The sequence below is a fragment of the Fukomys damarensis genome, unplaced genomic scaffold (assembly GCF_012274545.1).
Source record: "Fukomys damarensis isolate Sample0158 unplaced genomic scaffold, DMR_v1.0_HiC HiC_scaffold_18, whole genome shotgun sequence".
Classification (NCBI taxonomy): domain Eukaryota; kingdom Metazoa; phylum Chordata; class Mammalia; order Rodentia; family Bathyergidae; genus Fukomys; species Fukomys damarensis.
Genome location: NW_022900930.1, coordinates 21,196,954 through 21,213,053, shown reverse-complemented (window position 1 = coordinate 21,213,053; position 16,100 = coordinate 21,196,954). Strand labels below are relative to the sequence as shown.

At 36.2% G+C, this 16,100-nt stretch overlaps 1 protein-coding gene across 6 annotated transcripts in view; it reads right to left on the bottom strand.

The window, feature by feature from the left end:
* Nucleotides 1-1,659: 1,659 nt before the first annotated feature.
* The window catches only part of Sorbs2 (sorbin and SH3 domain containing 2), a 209,765-nt gene continuing 195,324 nt past the window's right edge, over nucleotides 1,660-16,100 (bottom strand). For 5 of the 6 annotated variants that reach the window (XM_019206848.2, XM_033765408.1, XM_033765407.1 and 2 more), the window contains 3 exons: nucleotides 9,604-9,653; nucleotides 5,125-5,231; nucleotides 1,660-2,995 (listed from right to left, as the gene is read on the bottom strand). In XM_019206848.2, coding sequence (XP_019062393.1) covers nucleotides 2,934-2,995; nucleotides 5,125-5,231; nucleotides 9,604-9,653 — 219 coding nt within the window. In that variant the 3' untranslated portion in view covers nucleotides 1,660-2,933. The remainder of the gene's footprint in view (nucleotides 2,996-5,124; nucleotides 5,232-9,603; nucleotides 9,654-16,100) is intronic. The other variant, XM_019206849.2, reaches the window with a different exon arrangement.

The following is a 16,100-nucleotide window of genomic DNA, read 5'->3' as shown; positions in this document are numbered from 1 at the left end:
AGGCACGAGGGGCCCTTCCTGTTGTCCTTCCACTGACCCAGATGCACAGATCCAGATTTGTCAGTTACTTACAAATGCTTGAAGGCAAATAGCATCATAAAAATATGAGGTTTATTCTTCACACAAAGGGATCACATTTTAGTGAAAAACTAATATGTCATGGAAATTATTCAATAAAATTGACCAGATTCAACAAGATACTAAGATTAAGCAAGACATCTTTGATACCTGAGTTATCAAACAGAAGAATGACCATAATTTTGACTACTTGAGAGTCAGAGCAAGGGGAAAGAGCAAGGGACTGAGGTATATTAAAAAGGATTGAAGTGGGAAAGCTGCTAACTCTACCATTTGTGTGACAGAAAGGATGATCCATTGCAGCACATGATGTGAAATTCAATGAAGTCCTGTGGTTATTAATAGAAGCTGCCATGCCAATTGTGCTAAAGATGTTTAAGGCAAGAATTTTAAAATTTTAAGAAAGGTGTATTGGGAAAATGCTACAACTTCTTGCAATTTAATGGAAAATAGCCAATTTAAATTGAGACAAAAATATTTTAAAGTTTATTGTTTTAGCAGAAGAATAATCTTCAGCTAAAGAGTGTTTCATAAGTGAGCTTCGGTGGTGGGCTGAAAGATACCTACCTTTCCGAGGTGATGTTTAGCACATATTTTCTCCATTTATGTGTCTAGAGAACACAGAGCCAATATATCTTCTTATTTTAACTTAAAAATGGAAAGAACACACTAGTATGTAAGGATAAATGTCAGAAGAAAAACTGAAGTTACACTTCCAAGCAAAATTTATTAGATGTCTACTCAAGAAAAACACAATGATCTTTGCTTGTAAGAATTCAGTCAATTACCTGAAAGTCAGGTATGAATAGTTTTTCTTTTAAAATCAAATACAGAGAATAGAAACAATACTTTTTCTTAAATATCACAGGCAACAGATTTTGAAGTCTTGTCTCATAAATGGTATCAAAGAGAATTAGTTCACTTATCAGCAAAGCTGCATGCAGTTGACTTAATTTCAAACCCAAAGCCTTTAAAATATAAAGCTGGTTGTGAACTTGACAGTAATCACATTAAGCTACCCAAAGATGTTCCTTTACTTTCTTCCTAATGAAATTCCTCTGTAATCAGTACTAATGTACATTTCAGTTTGGCTGCTAAGACCTTTTCAATTCTTAAACCTTTACATATCATCTAGAATCACACTATCAAGGGGGTGCTTGTGATCTGCAAGATATTTAATGGACAATCTTTTGAAAGTGTTTTAGCTTAGTTGAAGTTCAGGATAAAGATCAAATTAGGAAGTTCCCCTGTTTCCCAACAACTAAACAGTCTGTACAAAAAAGGACAAACATATACAAAATACTACAGTCTACATATTGTGAAAAGATCAATTACTGTCCATGAAGAAATGCCATAAAAAGTTTATCTATAAGGTGCTCAAGATCCAAAGATGAACAGTTCTTATGCAAATTCATAAGAAATACAAAGCTAGTTTTCAGGGCTTATGCAATTCAGGCACTGATAACCCTATTAAATCTTTCAGGCTCTGCTTTAGGGCAGGAAAAAAAAATAACCTGAATGATTTAACAGTCTTTAAAAAGTGCCCAATTTATTCCTAGGAAATAAGTAACCCTATTAAATCTTTCAGGCTCTGCTTTAGGGCAGGAAAAAAAAAATAACCTGAATGATTTAACAGTCTTTAAAAAGTGCCCAATTTATTCCTAGGAAATATTTTACATACACCAGGAAAATCAGGCTCAACATATTCCTGTTCTCAAATGTAGCCAGGATTCTGGGTTCCACAGAAGAAAAATAATTATCATAGTAAAAATAATTGTATTGACCATAATCCTTGCTAAAACCAGCCTTAATACTTGTGATGCTTCTGAAGTACTCTATTTCTATAAAATAGTATGTAGTATTCTTTTACATTTCCATAAAAGGTACAACATATCATATGGATTATATGTTCTCATACAATCTCAAATGTGTATGTGTACACACAGTGAAATCTCACCTACTAATATTGCTTACGGATATTTTCAAGTGTCTATGTTAGAATAGTACTTTGCACCTCTCACTAACACTGCTTTTATTTAAATTTTATCAGATAAATAAAACACTAAGAGCTCATGATGCTGATTATTACATTTTAATATAAAATAGCAATGCAACTTTACAACACAATAATTTTTCTGTAGTCTACCTAATCCTTTATCCTCATGATAATTACCAAAGGCTCTCTTATTCACTCACTGTTTGTACTTCTAAAAAGTACAAAAAATTGCAGGAAAAGACTCCTGTTTGAAAACTTACATTCAATCAACAAAATCACACCCATATGAATTAACTTTCCTACTCTTGCTTTAGGTTTTATAATTACTGCGCATATAATAACATATAAGTGCAGGCAAACGATAGCTGAAGTACAGTTGTCATATAGTGTAAACCAGGACACCAGGCAAACTCGTGAGAAGAAAATAGGGTGCCAAGCTAAGAATGTGAATATGCAAACCACTGCATTTTGAAATAAACAATCTTCTGGTTGCCTGGGGGAGGAATATCTTCCAGATGTTGAATTATAGCCATGAGACCAGAGAGCCTCCTGGAGACTTTCTTTTGTTCTCTTTCAACTACTCTACTCTTTTTAAATATAATAATTTTATTTCTGATCCCCACACTGACTTTCCAAAGTTTAGGGCAGAAAGCAGGAAGATCTACTTTCTTATGGATGCCATGTCTCCCCAGGGCTCACAGCGGCAGTTACTGTGCTAGCGGTTTGGTGACAGGAGGTGGTGATGGTGATAGCATATTGGAAATCATAAGGCATGAGATGAGAGGCCTGCGTGGATGTTTCAGGCAAGTTTATGCAGACGTGTTGCTGAAATGTGGCATAAATAAGGAGAGAGAGTGATTCACAGCCTCTTGACATAGTTTCCAGGAAAAGTTCCAAAGAATTTGGTTCTTCTCGAGGTTCCTGAAAATAGAAGCAATAAATGAAAAGGTGTAACAACAATGAAATGTCACTTCATATATGCAAACTTGAACAGTTCCCATTTACAAGGTTTCAGTGAGAGAGCAAGACTGCAAGGGTTGGGAAAGGAAGAAGGAAACTCACTTTAAGACTATAAGAAGAAAAAGTAAGCAATTTTAGTTATTCTGCCTGATGTGCTCTTTGCCTATTAAGCATATGCGATGTGCTTCAAGCTAAACAAGAAAGTTCAGCCTCTTAGTCTAAAGGGAAAGACAATCCTGCAGAGAAGGTGGGTGATGGAACTCAAATCACCATGGCTGCTAAACAAGAGCAAGGAATGAGGAACAAACGTGAAGGTTGGCAGTATGAGGGGGGGACTGGAAAAGCCCAGGAGCAAGGGTTAGAGACAAGAGCTGTCCTCAACACAAGTGACAAATTAAGGCATCATCTGGGAAACCACCAATATCAAAAGTTCTGTTATCTCATGCTCAGTGCTACCTTATTCATTTAAAAGAAAGCCAGATTTTTAAATAAAATATAGAAAAATTGAACACTGTACAAAGTCATTAATGAAAAATAAGGTTACTACTTCTGTGGGTAGGTGTGGAATTTAATCATTGAACACTATTTCTAATATGGTGAGTTAAATGCACAAATGGCCTTCCTTATGATTGCTTTTAGTTTTAAACACTGATTTTTTGGGATACTTTTTGTAAAACTTGTTGCACTAAATTCTTATTTGGAATTACCAGTAAAAATACAGTGAAACAGGATCTCCAAAGTTTCATTTCTCTTTAATCCTCTGGAGTTTATTATCTTAGTTTGGTTACATCCCCCATCCCCCAAAATAAACCAGTTTTACTTTTCCTAAAGATGAGAATCAATATAAATAGATCAGAGGCTTGTGTCTGTAAATGTGGCCTCAGAGTTTTTTTTTTTTTTTCCTTTTTCTCACCATGGCATGATGTATCCATAGCCCTCATTTCCTCGGATTTTGCTCTCCTCCAACATACTGTATTTCTTTTTCACCTTTTCCTGCTGTGCCCTGGTATATGATACTTTTGTCTACAAACATTTTCTCAGAAAAGCTCTAGTCTTCTTTCTTTTTCTTTTTTCTTTTGTTCTGGGGATTAAACCCAGGGGGCTCCTCTGCTAAGCACGTGCTCTACCACTCAGCTACACACCCAGCTCTCTAGTCTTCTTCTAAAATGCTAAGAATGGGACTGCTTTTGAAGTGGGAAGACTGGAACTTCTTTCCACTTCTACTACAAATTGGAGCTAAGAGGAAGCACTGGACTTTTAGAGAAGCTACACCAGACCTTGGAAATGGATGAGTTGTGCATGCATTCTTACTCTATTGCACATGAGATTATCCCTGTTGAAATTATCACTGTTATTAGGTTCATTCATAGGAAAATGGATACATATTGAGGATATACTCCTAAGTGAAATAAATAAGTCACACGTGTGTAAATACCGAATAGTTTCTCTGGTGTGAATAAACTGTAATAGTACATAAGATCCTAATGAGATAATTGACAATGTGAAATAGGAAAAAAAGGGCTAAAGGTGTAGGAGAAGTGGAAAGGGTAGGGGAAAGGTAGTAAGGGAAAAGAAAAAAAATAGGAGAAAATGGAAAAATGGAAAAAAAGTGTAAATGGGGAGGGTAGGAGGGGATGCAGGGAGGGCAGGGACAAGGGGAAAAAATGAGAACCAAGACCTGTCATGTAAAGGTACACAATCCCAATAATGAATGTAACTGTACTGTATACCTAAAATGTACCAATAAACTCAATTAAAAAAAGAAATTATCATTGTTGACATTTCCCACTGAACATTTATTGTTTTTGCTATTGTTGTTAAATCACAGTCCTCCCTGTTTAGTGTTATTGAAGGAAATTTTATTTTCTCAATTTAGTTGAAATAAAACTAGCAGAAAGTCAGATACACCTGAGCAATAAATATTAAACTATAGTAAAATGCAATTAGGATTATACAGTGCATACAAATTTGAAAGATCAGAGGCATTGTGAATTCAAAGAAAGCCCAACTATCATAGTGAAACATTCAGTTGGGCAAATTGAAGCCAATTATAAAATAGCCAAATGTATCTGAAGGAAGTGCACACATACCAACAAACCATCCATCGTCACACTTTTCCATCACATCAATGACATCGCTTTCTCTGAGTTCCAGCTCATCTTCATTCCTAGGAGTATAGTTATACAGAGCCTGAAACCTTAAACAGGACAAATGGGTGTGTTTAAATTTTTTTACATATTTGTGAAGCTATAGAAGACAGTACAGTGTTCATTTTATTTTTGACATTTCTATTCTTATATACATGCTATGTATTTGCTAGTATAAGTCTTTGATAAACATGTAAAATAACTAATAATTTACTGGGGATTTTCATATGAATTAGACTAATCATATGTCAAACCTCATAGGGAAGTATATTCATGGATGATTGTAATATACATGAATTGGATTGGCACATTTTAACACTTTTAGGTTAGACTTTCATTTTAGTTGCCCAATCATCTAATGTCTATCTTTCAGACACTAATTATGCAACTATATAAACACAAGATAGAATCACAGCTTTAGCAAGACATAATCATAAGCAAATAACCTAGGCTTGCAAATTGAATTTTCAAATGATCACAAATTGAGATGTACAAACTGTCTTAGGTATATGTCTAAATCACTCTGTTGGAATTAGTTTAAAAGGGAAGTTATTTTTCATCACGGGTAATTCTTTAAAGCAAATTAATGTTATAATTGGAATCAGTGATTTCTGAACCTTCAGAATTTGAAAATTTGATGCAGTTCACCTAAGAAGTTAAGTGGATGTATCTCTGCTCAGTTGTCACAGAGTCAGTCTAAGTAATAGATTATAGACCTACATTCCTTCTTAAAATGGGTCTGGAAGAAATTGGTTGTATTAAACATGCCTTTGAAATAATTCTATGTAAGAAAGCTATATATTCCAATACCAGTGGAATGCTATCACTTTCCTTTCCCTGCCTGGAATCTTTGAGAGCTACATATGATAACATTGATCAGTTATAGATTCTTACATTGAATTTATGGCACTAAATAGCAGATGTTTTAATGAATATTAACATGGACTGGCACTGTGGATAGAAAATATGGAAATAATAGTGGCTGAGAAGTTCAAGAAGCACTTGATATACTTAACATGAAAACCTTCATAATGTTACTAAGAATTACCAATACTAGGAGGGGAATTATTGGAAAAATGGGTAAATTTGTTTTTGTTGTTCTTTGTAACAGTTACGTAACTCTGCTAAGGTTAGAAAATAAGAGCATCATTCTGGGGTACTTCCAATTCCTTTAAGCCAATTTTAAGAAGTTGGTGGTAATGAATTCTACCCCGGAACAAAGACTATTTATTTCTAATTATTTTATTGAGTCTAACCGTCACATTTTGTTAGAATAGAAGGATTTGATCGCTTTAACTCAGATAGCACGTCCTAAGGAAAACACACTAATCCACTGGCTTCCCTGTCTGTGAACTTGTTCAGCTTGGTGTATCGGGATAAAGTCGGCTGTGGGGAGTTCTAGGAAAGAACTGGTAGGATATGTGCCTGACACCCTCTCCCAAAAACATGGTCTTCCCTGGCCTGGTACCGAAGCCTACAATTCCAACATGAGAATCTGTTTGCCCTGTTTAATATTAGCAAATTATTTTAGCCATTTATATTCTTTTGAGAATAGTCTTCTGAGATCTTTTCATGGAGGAGGATTCTAATTGTGGCCAGGGGTAGAAAAACAGACACAAGAATCCCGGTACAGTGGTGGGAAGACTGGAAGCGCTGAACTAATGCGGATGTCTGCAGGGACCAACCTCGGTAGGAGTAGTCAAATAGTTTTGTTGTTGTTGTTGTTGTTTTGCTTTGGTGTTGATTTGGTTCTCAGGCTGGCTGGTCAGGTGAAGCAATGATATTTTTTTGTATATTAATGGGTAAAGTTGATTTTGACATATGGGCCCTGTTCCAGTTTCGTATTTGAGATAGGAAATGGTCAGTTGTGGGCTGCTATTTCAGGGGATATGCATAGCGTCTCTCACTTCGGGAAAAGTGGTTCTCTGGATTGAGCTTCGTAAGGTTCAGGCTACATGCAGGCGCATCTCCAAGTGCTCATGGAGACAGGCCTATTTAAGGTCACAAACCCCAGCTGCCTGAAGAATCTCAAGGTTCCCAGAGCTAACAACCTAAAATTGGCACAGCCCCTACTTCATTTTTGTATGATGAGAGCCAGCATGCTTGTCAAAATGTACTTACCATTTTGGTTTAATTAGACCACAAAAATATTTTATGGAAATATAAACAAATCTTCCAGAAATCTTCCTATCTTTGCTGGCTTTCAAAAACAGCATCGGACGATGGGAAATGCAGTCAAATTACAATTAAAAATGTTGTTTTGGAAGATGTGTTGGGTGAAATAAATGATGATGGTGAGTTCAGGATGCCTCACAAAGAAATCTGACTTTTAAATGGGAAATGCTGAGCCAAACTGGACTGTAAAACTTGTACCTTCTTCTATAACATAACATACCCAGAGTGAAGTGTGTGGCTACAATGTCATCCTTCTACTTTTGCTTTAAAACTATTTTTTTTCCTTTTGGTTCTAGAAATTCAACCCAGGGTCTTACACATGCTAGGCAAGTACTCTACCTCTGAGCTACATCCCCAACTCAAAGACTGTTTTGAAATGACATTAAGAAACATCTCCTATTCCTAATTAAGGCTGTAACCAAATAGAAATTTAATAAAGAATTAAATAGGGAAAATATCTCAGGCCCCTGGGCTCTGTGGTTTTATACCAATCAAATGATCATAGTTGCATACGACATAAAAGAGTGTAACAACAGAACATACCTTTATGTATTTATATATTTACATAAACACCTTTGAAATTGTTTAATAGAACACATTGGTAATGCAATAAACAGTCGTGGAACTTATTTTTGAGATGCGATCCTCTCATCATTTGTACAAATAATAGAACAAACAAAAACTTAAGAATTACAAGTTATATTTAACACTTTCCAATTAAGGGAGCTTTTAAACGGTCATTACTTCTGATCTATTCTATTCATACTGTGAACTTTCCCTCAGCAAGAACAGCTCTCTGGATGTACAGGAAGATGACAGCAGTCCCACTGAGAGATGAGTTCTGGAGAACATGCTTTTAGCTGAGTTTCAAGCCTCTGAGGAAGGAGGAAGGAATGGACGGTGCTGAAGGTCAGGGTACACACCAGGATCTGCCTGGGAGGAATCTTCTGTCTGCCTGTTTTGTACCAGGTTGCAGAGCAGGAGCAGCAAGCGGGAGGCTCACTGTGTGCTCAGGAGTGCAGGGCGACGCGTGGGCCCTACCTGTTCCTTCGAGTGTCTCACTGGTGATTTATAATAGGTATAAACCAATCAGAAACAGATCCAAGCATCTCTCACTGGTGAGATGAGCGAGACAAAGGATCACAAAAGAGAATTCTAAAGGCAGCATCTAATACTTTCAGGTTGGTTTAATTTATGAAGGAGAGGAAATTTGAAAGGAAAGTTTGAAAAGGCATATTCCACGTGCTGTGGAAGTGAGATCATGTAACTGAAGGATAGGGAAAATTTTAATATGGCCATTTTCAAAAGATACTTCTAAGTAGATAACTTGGCAGTGATGTTATTAAAGTAGACTAGGTCTGCTTTCAAAGTGTCCCAGTAAGTGGAAAAACAATTTTAGGACATTTCCTTGTATATTTTAAAATTAAAAAAAAAAAAAGGAATACTATTCAGCCACAAGGAAGTAGAAAGTAGAGACATTTATAACTAAGTGGATGCACATTGAGGCCACACTCTTAAGTGAAATTAATAGGACACACATGTAAATACCACATAGTTTCGCTGGTGTAATAAACTAAAAGTGTAAATAAGGGTCAAAATGTATAATTGATACTGTGTAATAGGAAGAAGAGTTCTAAAGGTGTTGGGGAAATGAGAGGGGTAGGGGAAAGGGAAGAAAGGAAAAGAATAAATAAAAGGAAAAAAGTCTTTGTAAATAGGGAAGGGAGGCTAGGGGAATGGGGAAAAAGTAAGAAGCAAGACCTGCCATGTAAAGGTAAATGATACCAATGATGAATGTAACTGTACTGTACACCTAAAATGTACCAATAAAAAATAAAGTAAAAAAATGGTAGTTATTAGTTTCACGGCTGGCAGAGCAGAGGAAAGGACAGATTTATAAATTTTTGTAATCACTGAAGCATTGGAAGTTTTTCCTAAAATTTCTTCTTTTCTTTTAAACGTTAGCTTTTTTCTGTTTATTTTTTGGTACTGGGGATTGAACTCAGGACGTTGTGCTTGCGAGGCAGGCGGTGGCACCACTGAGCTGAATTCCCAGCCCTAACATTTGCTTTTGATATGTCATAAAAAATGGAGACCATTACAGTTTTTTTCTAAGTTGAGAGCTCTCATGTTAGTTATTTTGATCTCTTTTACTTGCAAAGTTGTAATCCTCTGTTTTGGTATAACCATCACGTATTTTGTGGTTCAAAGTTAGTCTTGAATTTAGAAGATAAGAAGAATACTTACGGTTCCCCCCCACCTTGAATGTTTTCATGAGTAAACACAGGACGCTGTGGCTGAAATGAAATGATTTTCAATGTAATAAATGTTTAAACTGGTACTAAGTCAGAAGATACTGTGGATAATGGCATGATAATTTTCTTGACATTTAATATTTCCTACTGTAAAAAACCAAGAGGAAGAAAGAAAAATCACCAAATAAAGGGCTTCTGAAGGATTAATAGCTAAAATATTTGAAGGGTGCTTTAAATTAAATAAAAATAACCAAGGTTCAAATGTATTGAACACATCCACAATCTAGTCTTCTCAAACTTTAAGGAAAAGTCAGGATTTAGTCCCATTGATTTTTCAAAGGTCAGGAATATGGTAGGAACATGGACATCAAACCACTAGGATAGGCAGGAGAGACACCTTCATACAGCCTTATTCCCCAACATTTTCTCAAACAAGCAGAAGGTAAGCCACACTTAGTTGAACAGCAAAATATCCACAGTCACTTTGTCAACTTTTCCCTCACAGACAACATTTCCACATACAGTATGGATGAAATATCGATAGGCAGACATCCCATGCTACATTTGAATTAACATTCTCTGTTCTCAATGTGGAGAGGGCACATGCATTTTTCAAAAGAGAAAACAGAGAACTTTAAATAAAATGCAACAAACAATATCCAGGTAACATGTAACATTTTACCTTAGAAGAGAAATATTGGTAGAAATTCCCAGTGCACTGAACTCTCAAAAGAGTTTCCTTTCTTTTTAAACTAAGCATCAAGACCAGTATCTGTAATAGATACTTATAATATTGGAAATGACAAGCCTTAGCATCCTGTATAGCCACATAAATACTTCAATGAAGGAAAGTTAACACATTTGTTGAATACATAAAACTTGGTGTAACTTATAATGAGTGTCCATGTGTTACATTTTAGGGAAAGAAATGCATACAACTCACTCACAACACATTTCCACAGCATTCTCTTCTAAATGATAGCTGTGCAGTGCAATAAGAAAATCAGAGTTTGCATGGCAGTTACATAAGTGACTTTTTGACGGCTACTAAATTAGTTACTAGATCCATATGTTGAGACATGAGGACAAGTTTTTAGATTCTTGTAGTCATGACTGGATTATTGATAGGCTGGAATGTTCTTTCTGCAACTTTTCTATAGAAACATCACTAGCTCAAGTTTAGAGGGGGAACTCTGAGGTTCCCTCTAGTCTGAGACTATTTTCTGTCCCATTCTGAAAATCTTTATTCATTCTCTCCCTAGCTATACTGTCCATAGAGCACATTCTACATACTTTCACAAGCAAAATTTCAAGCTTTAAGGCCAGGGATTTAGCTCAGGGGTTCCACCGCCTGCCTTGAAAGTGCAAGAACTTGAGTTCGAGTTCTGGTACAAAAAAAAATTCAAGCTTTGAATCTATTACTTAGAAGCACTCCCTAACAATATTCTTAGAAATTTCACTTGACAGACTTTAAATGGAATATATAAACTTAGAACTAAAGCACAGGCAAGAATTACTGGACACCTGGATGACTTGAGATGATGAAATAGTTTACTCTTATAAATCAGTGTAAAATTTGTAGCAATATATGTTATTAAAATTATAAAATATATCGTTTTAAGAATGATTAAATCTAAACCACTTCCAGATGTTTTGAAATGAGGATATTCCATTTCTTCAATTTCTCTTTTAAATAATAGAACTTTGTATTTGTGTAAAATATTCATACAGAAGACTTATATATATTAATTGCCATTACTGCTGTTTTGTAATAATTAGTCTTATCACAGTTTTCTTTTTCATCTTAAATGACTTCAGAATAACTGATAGAGTGGGAAGGGTAGGGGAAAAGAAAGAAGGGAAAAGAAAAAATATGAGAAAAGGAAAAAATGAAAACAAAAGTCTTCATAAATACAGAGGGGAGGAGGGGGTGAAGGGAGGGCAGGGGATTGGGGAAAAATAAGAACCAAGATACAATCATGTAAAGGCACAAGATCCCAATGATGAACTGTATACCTAAAAAGTACCCATAAACTTAACAACAACAACAACAACAAAAAGAATAGCTGATAGAATGACTGCCATCATCTGTCCTGGCACATGATAGTTTTCTTGACTATTTCTCTCTCATTTTTTGAAGTTAAGATTGGTCTAATATTTTTTATTACCATAAATAACCATAACATTCTTATTCAAAGTTCTGTTTTCTTCTTCTGAGCTATTCTTAGAATATTTTCCCCGGAGTAAAACTTTTGGCCAGAGTATACATTAAAGCCACCTGATTTTGAGTGTTCATGCCCATCACTCCAAAATACTGTGTATATAATAGAAACTAAACAAATCTCATATGCCATATGTCAAATCACAACCAAGATGTCAACTGTTCTCTCACAAAACCACAGCACCAAGTGCAGTGTGCAACAAAATTGTAGATATGAAAATAATTTATTTTCCTAGAAAAAGTTTTAAACTATATGTCATGTTTTAAAAATGGCATGCTTATTTCCACATATTTAAATAATTTTAAAATTGAGTAGAAATTGTAACTTTTATGCCATAGCATTCAGTGCTTGGTCTAAAGTTGTTGGTCTATTTTCATAGCTCCCTTTCATTAAAATGTGAACACCATTTTGTAAATTAAGTCCTTCGTTAACATTAAGCAGGCTACTTTTAAGGTCTGTCTATACCCTTTTAGTTATCACCACTATAATTTCACTGGTTCGTTTAATCCAATCCACTTCCTAAGTCATTTAAATAAACTGTCCCTTTGACAATTAGAACTAGGCTATTGCTCTAAGCGCACAGTTCCTTTAATTCCACAGCTCTCTAGTTTTCATAGCTTACCTTTAACAGGAATCGCCTTCATGTTAACTAGGAGCCAGTTTTGAGGAAAGGTGAATAATTGCAGTGCTTGACTTTATTTTAAAAGCAATAAAGGAATCAGTATTGTTAATAGTTATATATGAGGGCACATTTGTGTCTTTTTATTTTGTGCACCGACTACCCCATGAGGCTGAGGATGAATGTTAGTTCCTTATCTCTAAACCCAATAAACTGGACAAGATAAAGACAAATTGTGTTCTCCTTGGGGAGCCTATAGAGTCTCCATATCTCCTCAGTCAGTTTTCCCTGCTATGTAAAGTTGCTTTTCATCAGCTTCACGTCACGTCAGTGAGCTGTCACAATTGGCATTTATTTGCTAATTCTTGAATGTTTTCGTGTTAAAACAATATTGGTAATAATTCAACTTCATTTTTCAGATCAGCAAAACAAAGCCACAAGATATTGATTGGATAGTTTCTTAAGATGACAGATGACAAGAAATAGAATGATAATTTTGACTAGCACTTTTTGTTGACTGAAATATTACATTGGCCTAGCTTGGTGAAAAATAAGCATCTTAATTTTGTTCCTGAGACAGGTGCTTATGTTTTATATGGATATTTCAACAGATTATCTCAGAAGAGATCTTTTCCCCTTTCCCCCTGGCGTGGAAACTATGCGCCCACAACCTCAAAATTGGTACTGTATCTGCTCTCTATTGCCACCTAATGGTGGTCAGTGACAGCAACGAGCTAAAAGTTTGCCCTGCCTGTTTTCACCAATTCCTTCAGCCTGAAAGGCTCTTTTAAAGACTACATAAAGATGTGGAATAATTATCAGTTTTTCTGACCACTTTCTTCTCTTCCAATATTTTAAATTCTTGAGAAGGAATCATTTGCTAGCCACCCGTATTTTTGGTCTATGTTCATTTCTATTTTAACAGTCTGCTCAGGCATTTCTATTACTCATAACTTCTTAGCAGTGGTGAGATAAATATAGAGCAATATACATTTGTGACATTCAGAGAGGCTCACAAGAACTGTGAGCTTAAGAAGACAGTTTTCAAATTAACACATTACTATCACTGTGCTGGAAATTTTGAGCAGGATTTGTATCATGCTTCTATTTCCTTGATGAATCCTAACAGTATGATAAAACTTCAAAAATTTAATGAAGCATTATGCTATTTTCATGGTATCCTATAAATATTTAATTTTTCTTTAGCAATATAACAGTTTACCTCCTCTTTCTTAGTGTAGCTATTTTTTAAATTCTATAAAAATGGATACAAAAGAGACAGGTTTTAAACACGTGGTAATTTTCAAAACCAGTATCAACTGTAACCCACTGCTCCTAAGGCAATTGTTTTGAAATATCCTAGCTAGCTCTCTGAAATTGCTATAATATATACTTAACTGTTTCAGGTCCTAAGAAATAGTCTGTCTGAAAGCCATCTATGCTCCTAAAAAGGGTCCATTAAAATAGAAAGGGGTGAAAAGAATTCTAACCTGCATAAATGAAAATCCCCAAACTTCTTGGTTGTATTCTTCAGAACTGACAGTACCATTTAGAGTTCATACATTCTAAAATGTGATAGACGCTATAGAACTGAATAAAGGGAAAATAATTGGATCTTTAAGTTCAGTCAAGCTTTCAAGATATTAGGAGTAGATAGACTCAAGAGAGCAGTACTGGGACCTTGAATGATCATAGTACATATCACCAGAGCAACAAAATATTTTGAAACAAGGGCTAGGGATTAAAATAAATCCTAGCAAACTGAAGGACACAGAAGCCAACAAGATGGGAAGCAAGTGAGTTCCATATATGATCTGCAGCAATTTTGTTCTTTGTACCAAAAGCAGTGACTAGAAAGTGGCCCTTTAATATAGAGGCACCAGCCTGGTGTAGAAAATGCACACTGTACCCTGACGAATGTAGTGGAGAATTTCATCGTGCCTTCTTTGGGCTCAGGAAACCTGACACACTCAAGGAAACACACTATCCAGATACTTTTTTCCATCGACCTGATTTTTTCATCGACCTGATTTCATGACTCTCCAATATAATGGGCTCTGTCTAGCCCTACTTCGTTGCCAGGATCACAGCACAGGCAACTAAGCACGAGTGAGCCCACTGAGAGGGAGAGCGACCAGGATGCCTGCCACAGGGTGGGGTGAGGGTGGGGGTCTGACCCTACCCTGTTTGAACTGCTGCCAGGTGAGCCGCAGGATCTCTTAGACATCACTGGGCTACGAGGAGGCTTACCCAGGACAAATATCTCACTTTTTAAATCAGCCTGGAAAAGCCATAAGAAGTTAGTTAGTACTCATCTTCATTACTCAGCCTTCCGGAGTTCTCCTGTTTTGCTCTTCCCATGCACACGAAGCATGCCAAGCTCCCAACCCATAGCAGAGCAGGGAGGGTTAACAGTCTGCAGACAGCACTTCTGGCCACTCCATGTGGTTTCCACAGGTAGATATAGGTTGCTGCGTTGATATGGGGCTCACAGACACAGCAGGAAAGATTTATAGGGGGAGCTGCTACAGAAAAAGGTGTTCGACTGAAATGTGCAGGGCTAAGGACACACGTAGGAAATGGTACTTCTTTAAAAATGCTTCACAATTAGATTCAAGGCATTCAAAAATCTGACCTGTTTTCTCTATGCTTACTAAATAGACACGAAGTTGGGACAAAGAAAATTTTGTCTTGATACTCATCAAATTTCATGGAAAGTGTCAAACACTTGTTAGATGCAAATTTTCTAACAAAATACATAAAGAGAAAATAGTTTTTTTTTAATGGTGAAATGTAGTTAAATACTGCTGGTCACCCTACCTAGATAAGCTTGTTTTGGTAATCTTTCAAAGTAAGATCTTTCATGTGATATCAAACGAGCTAACTCTTTTATGGTGGTTACGTTTTATTTTCATTTCACCATAGAACAGGATCTAGCAATGTAGTGTCTAATACCTGATTTGTCTTAAGAGGTGGGACTAAGAGACTTTTAAATAAAAGCATGTGGTTTTCTCAACTCTCATTTAGGAAAAGCTTCATAATAGCTAGTAATAACTGACTTCAAATCCCTGCTCTCTCGGGCTGAAGTGTGCTTGGCGTGTTTCCCAAAGGGTCGTGGCAGAGAACACTTGTTCTACAATATCCATCCTCTTTTCCATCTTCAGTACTGGGACCCAGGTGTGATGTAGGCACATGGCCATTCTGAGTGAAGTCTACATTTCCTAACCTTCCTTGTGCCTGGATGTGCTGGTGTGGTAAGTTCCACAAGCTCAGATACAGGCAATTTCTGGGAATCAGCTGGGACATCTGTGATTGTGGGCCCATCATACCAGTCTAGGGTAGCTTGCGTTTATGATTAAGAGAAATATATTTTTACCTTGTTTAAGCTTACACTTATTTTGAGTTTTCTGGGACTGGAGCTACCCAAATGCTGACTAATGCAGAGGCTCTGTAAATATCAAGCTCATAGGAGAAACCGATGTGTATGACAACAGTTGAAAATATCACTTGAAAATACCAGGAAGAATGAAGGCCTAACTTCATGTTGTGCAAGTGGTCAGGGGAATTATCATCTGATGAGGTCACTTGAGGAGGATAAGATGTCTTTGTAGACCATAATAACTAAGCTTATTGGAGGAAACCCAAGAA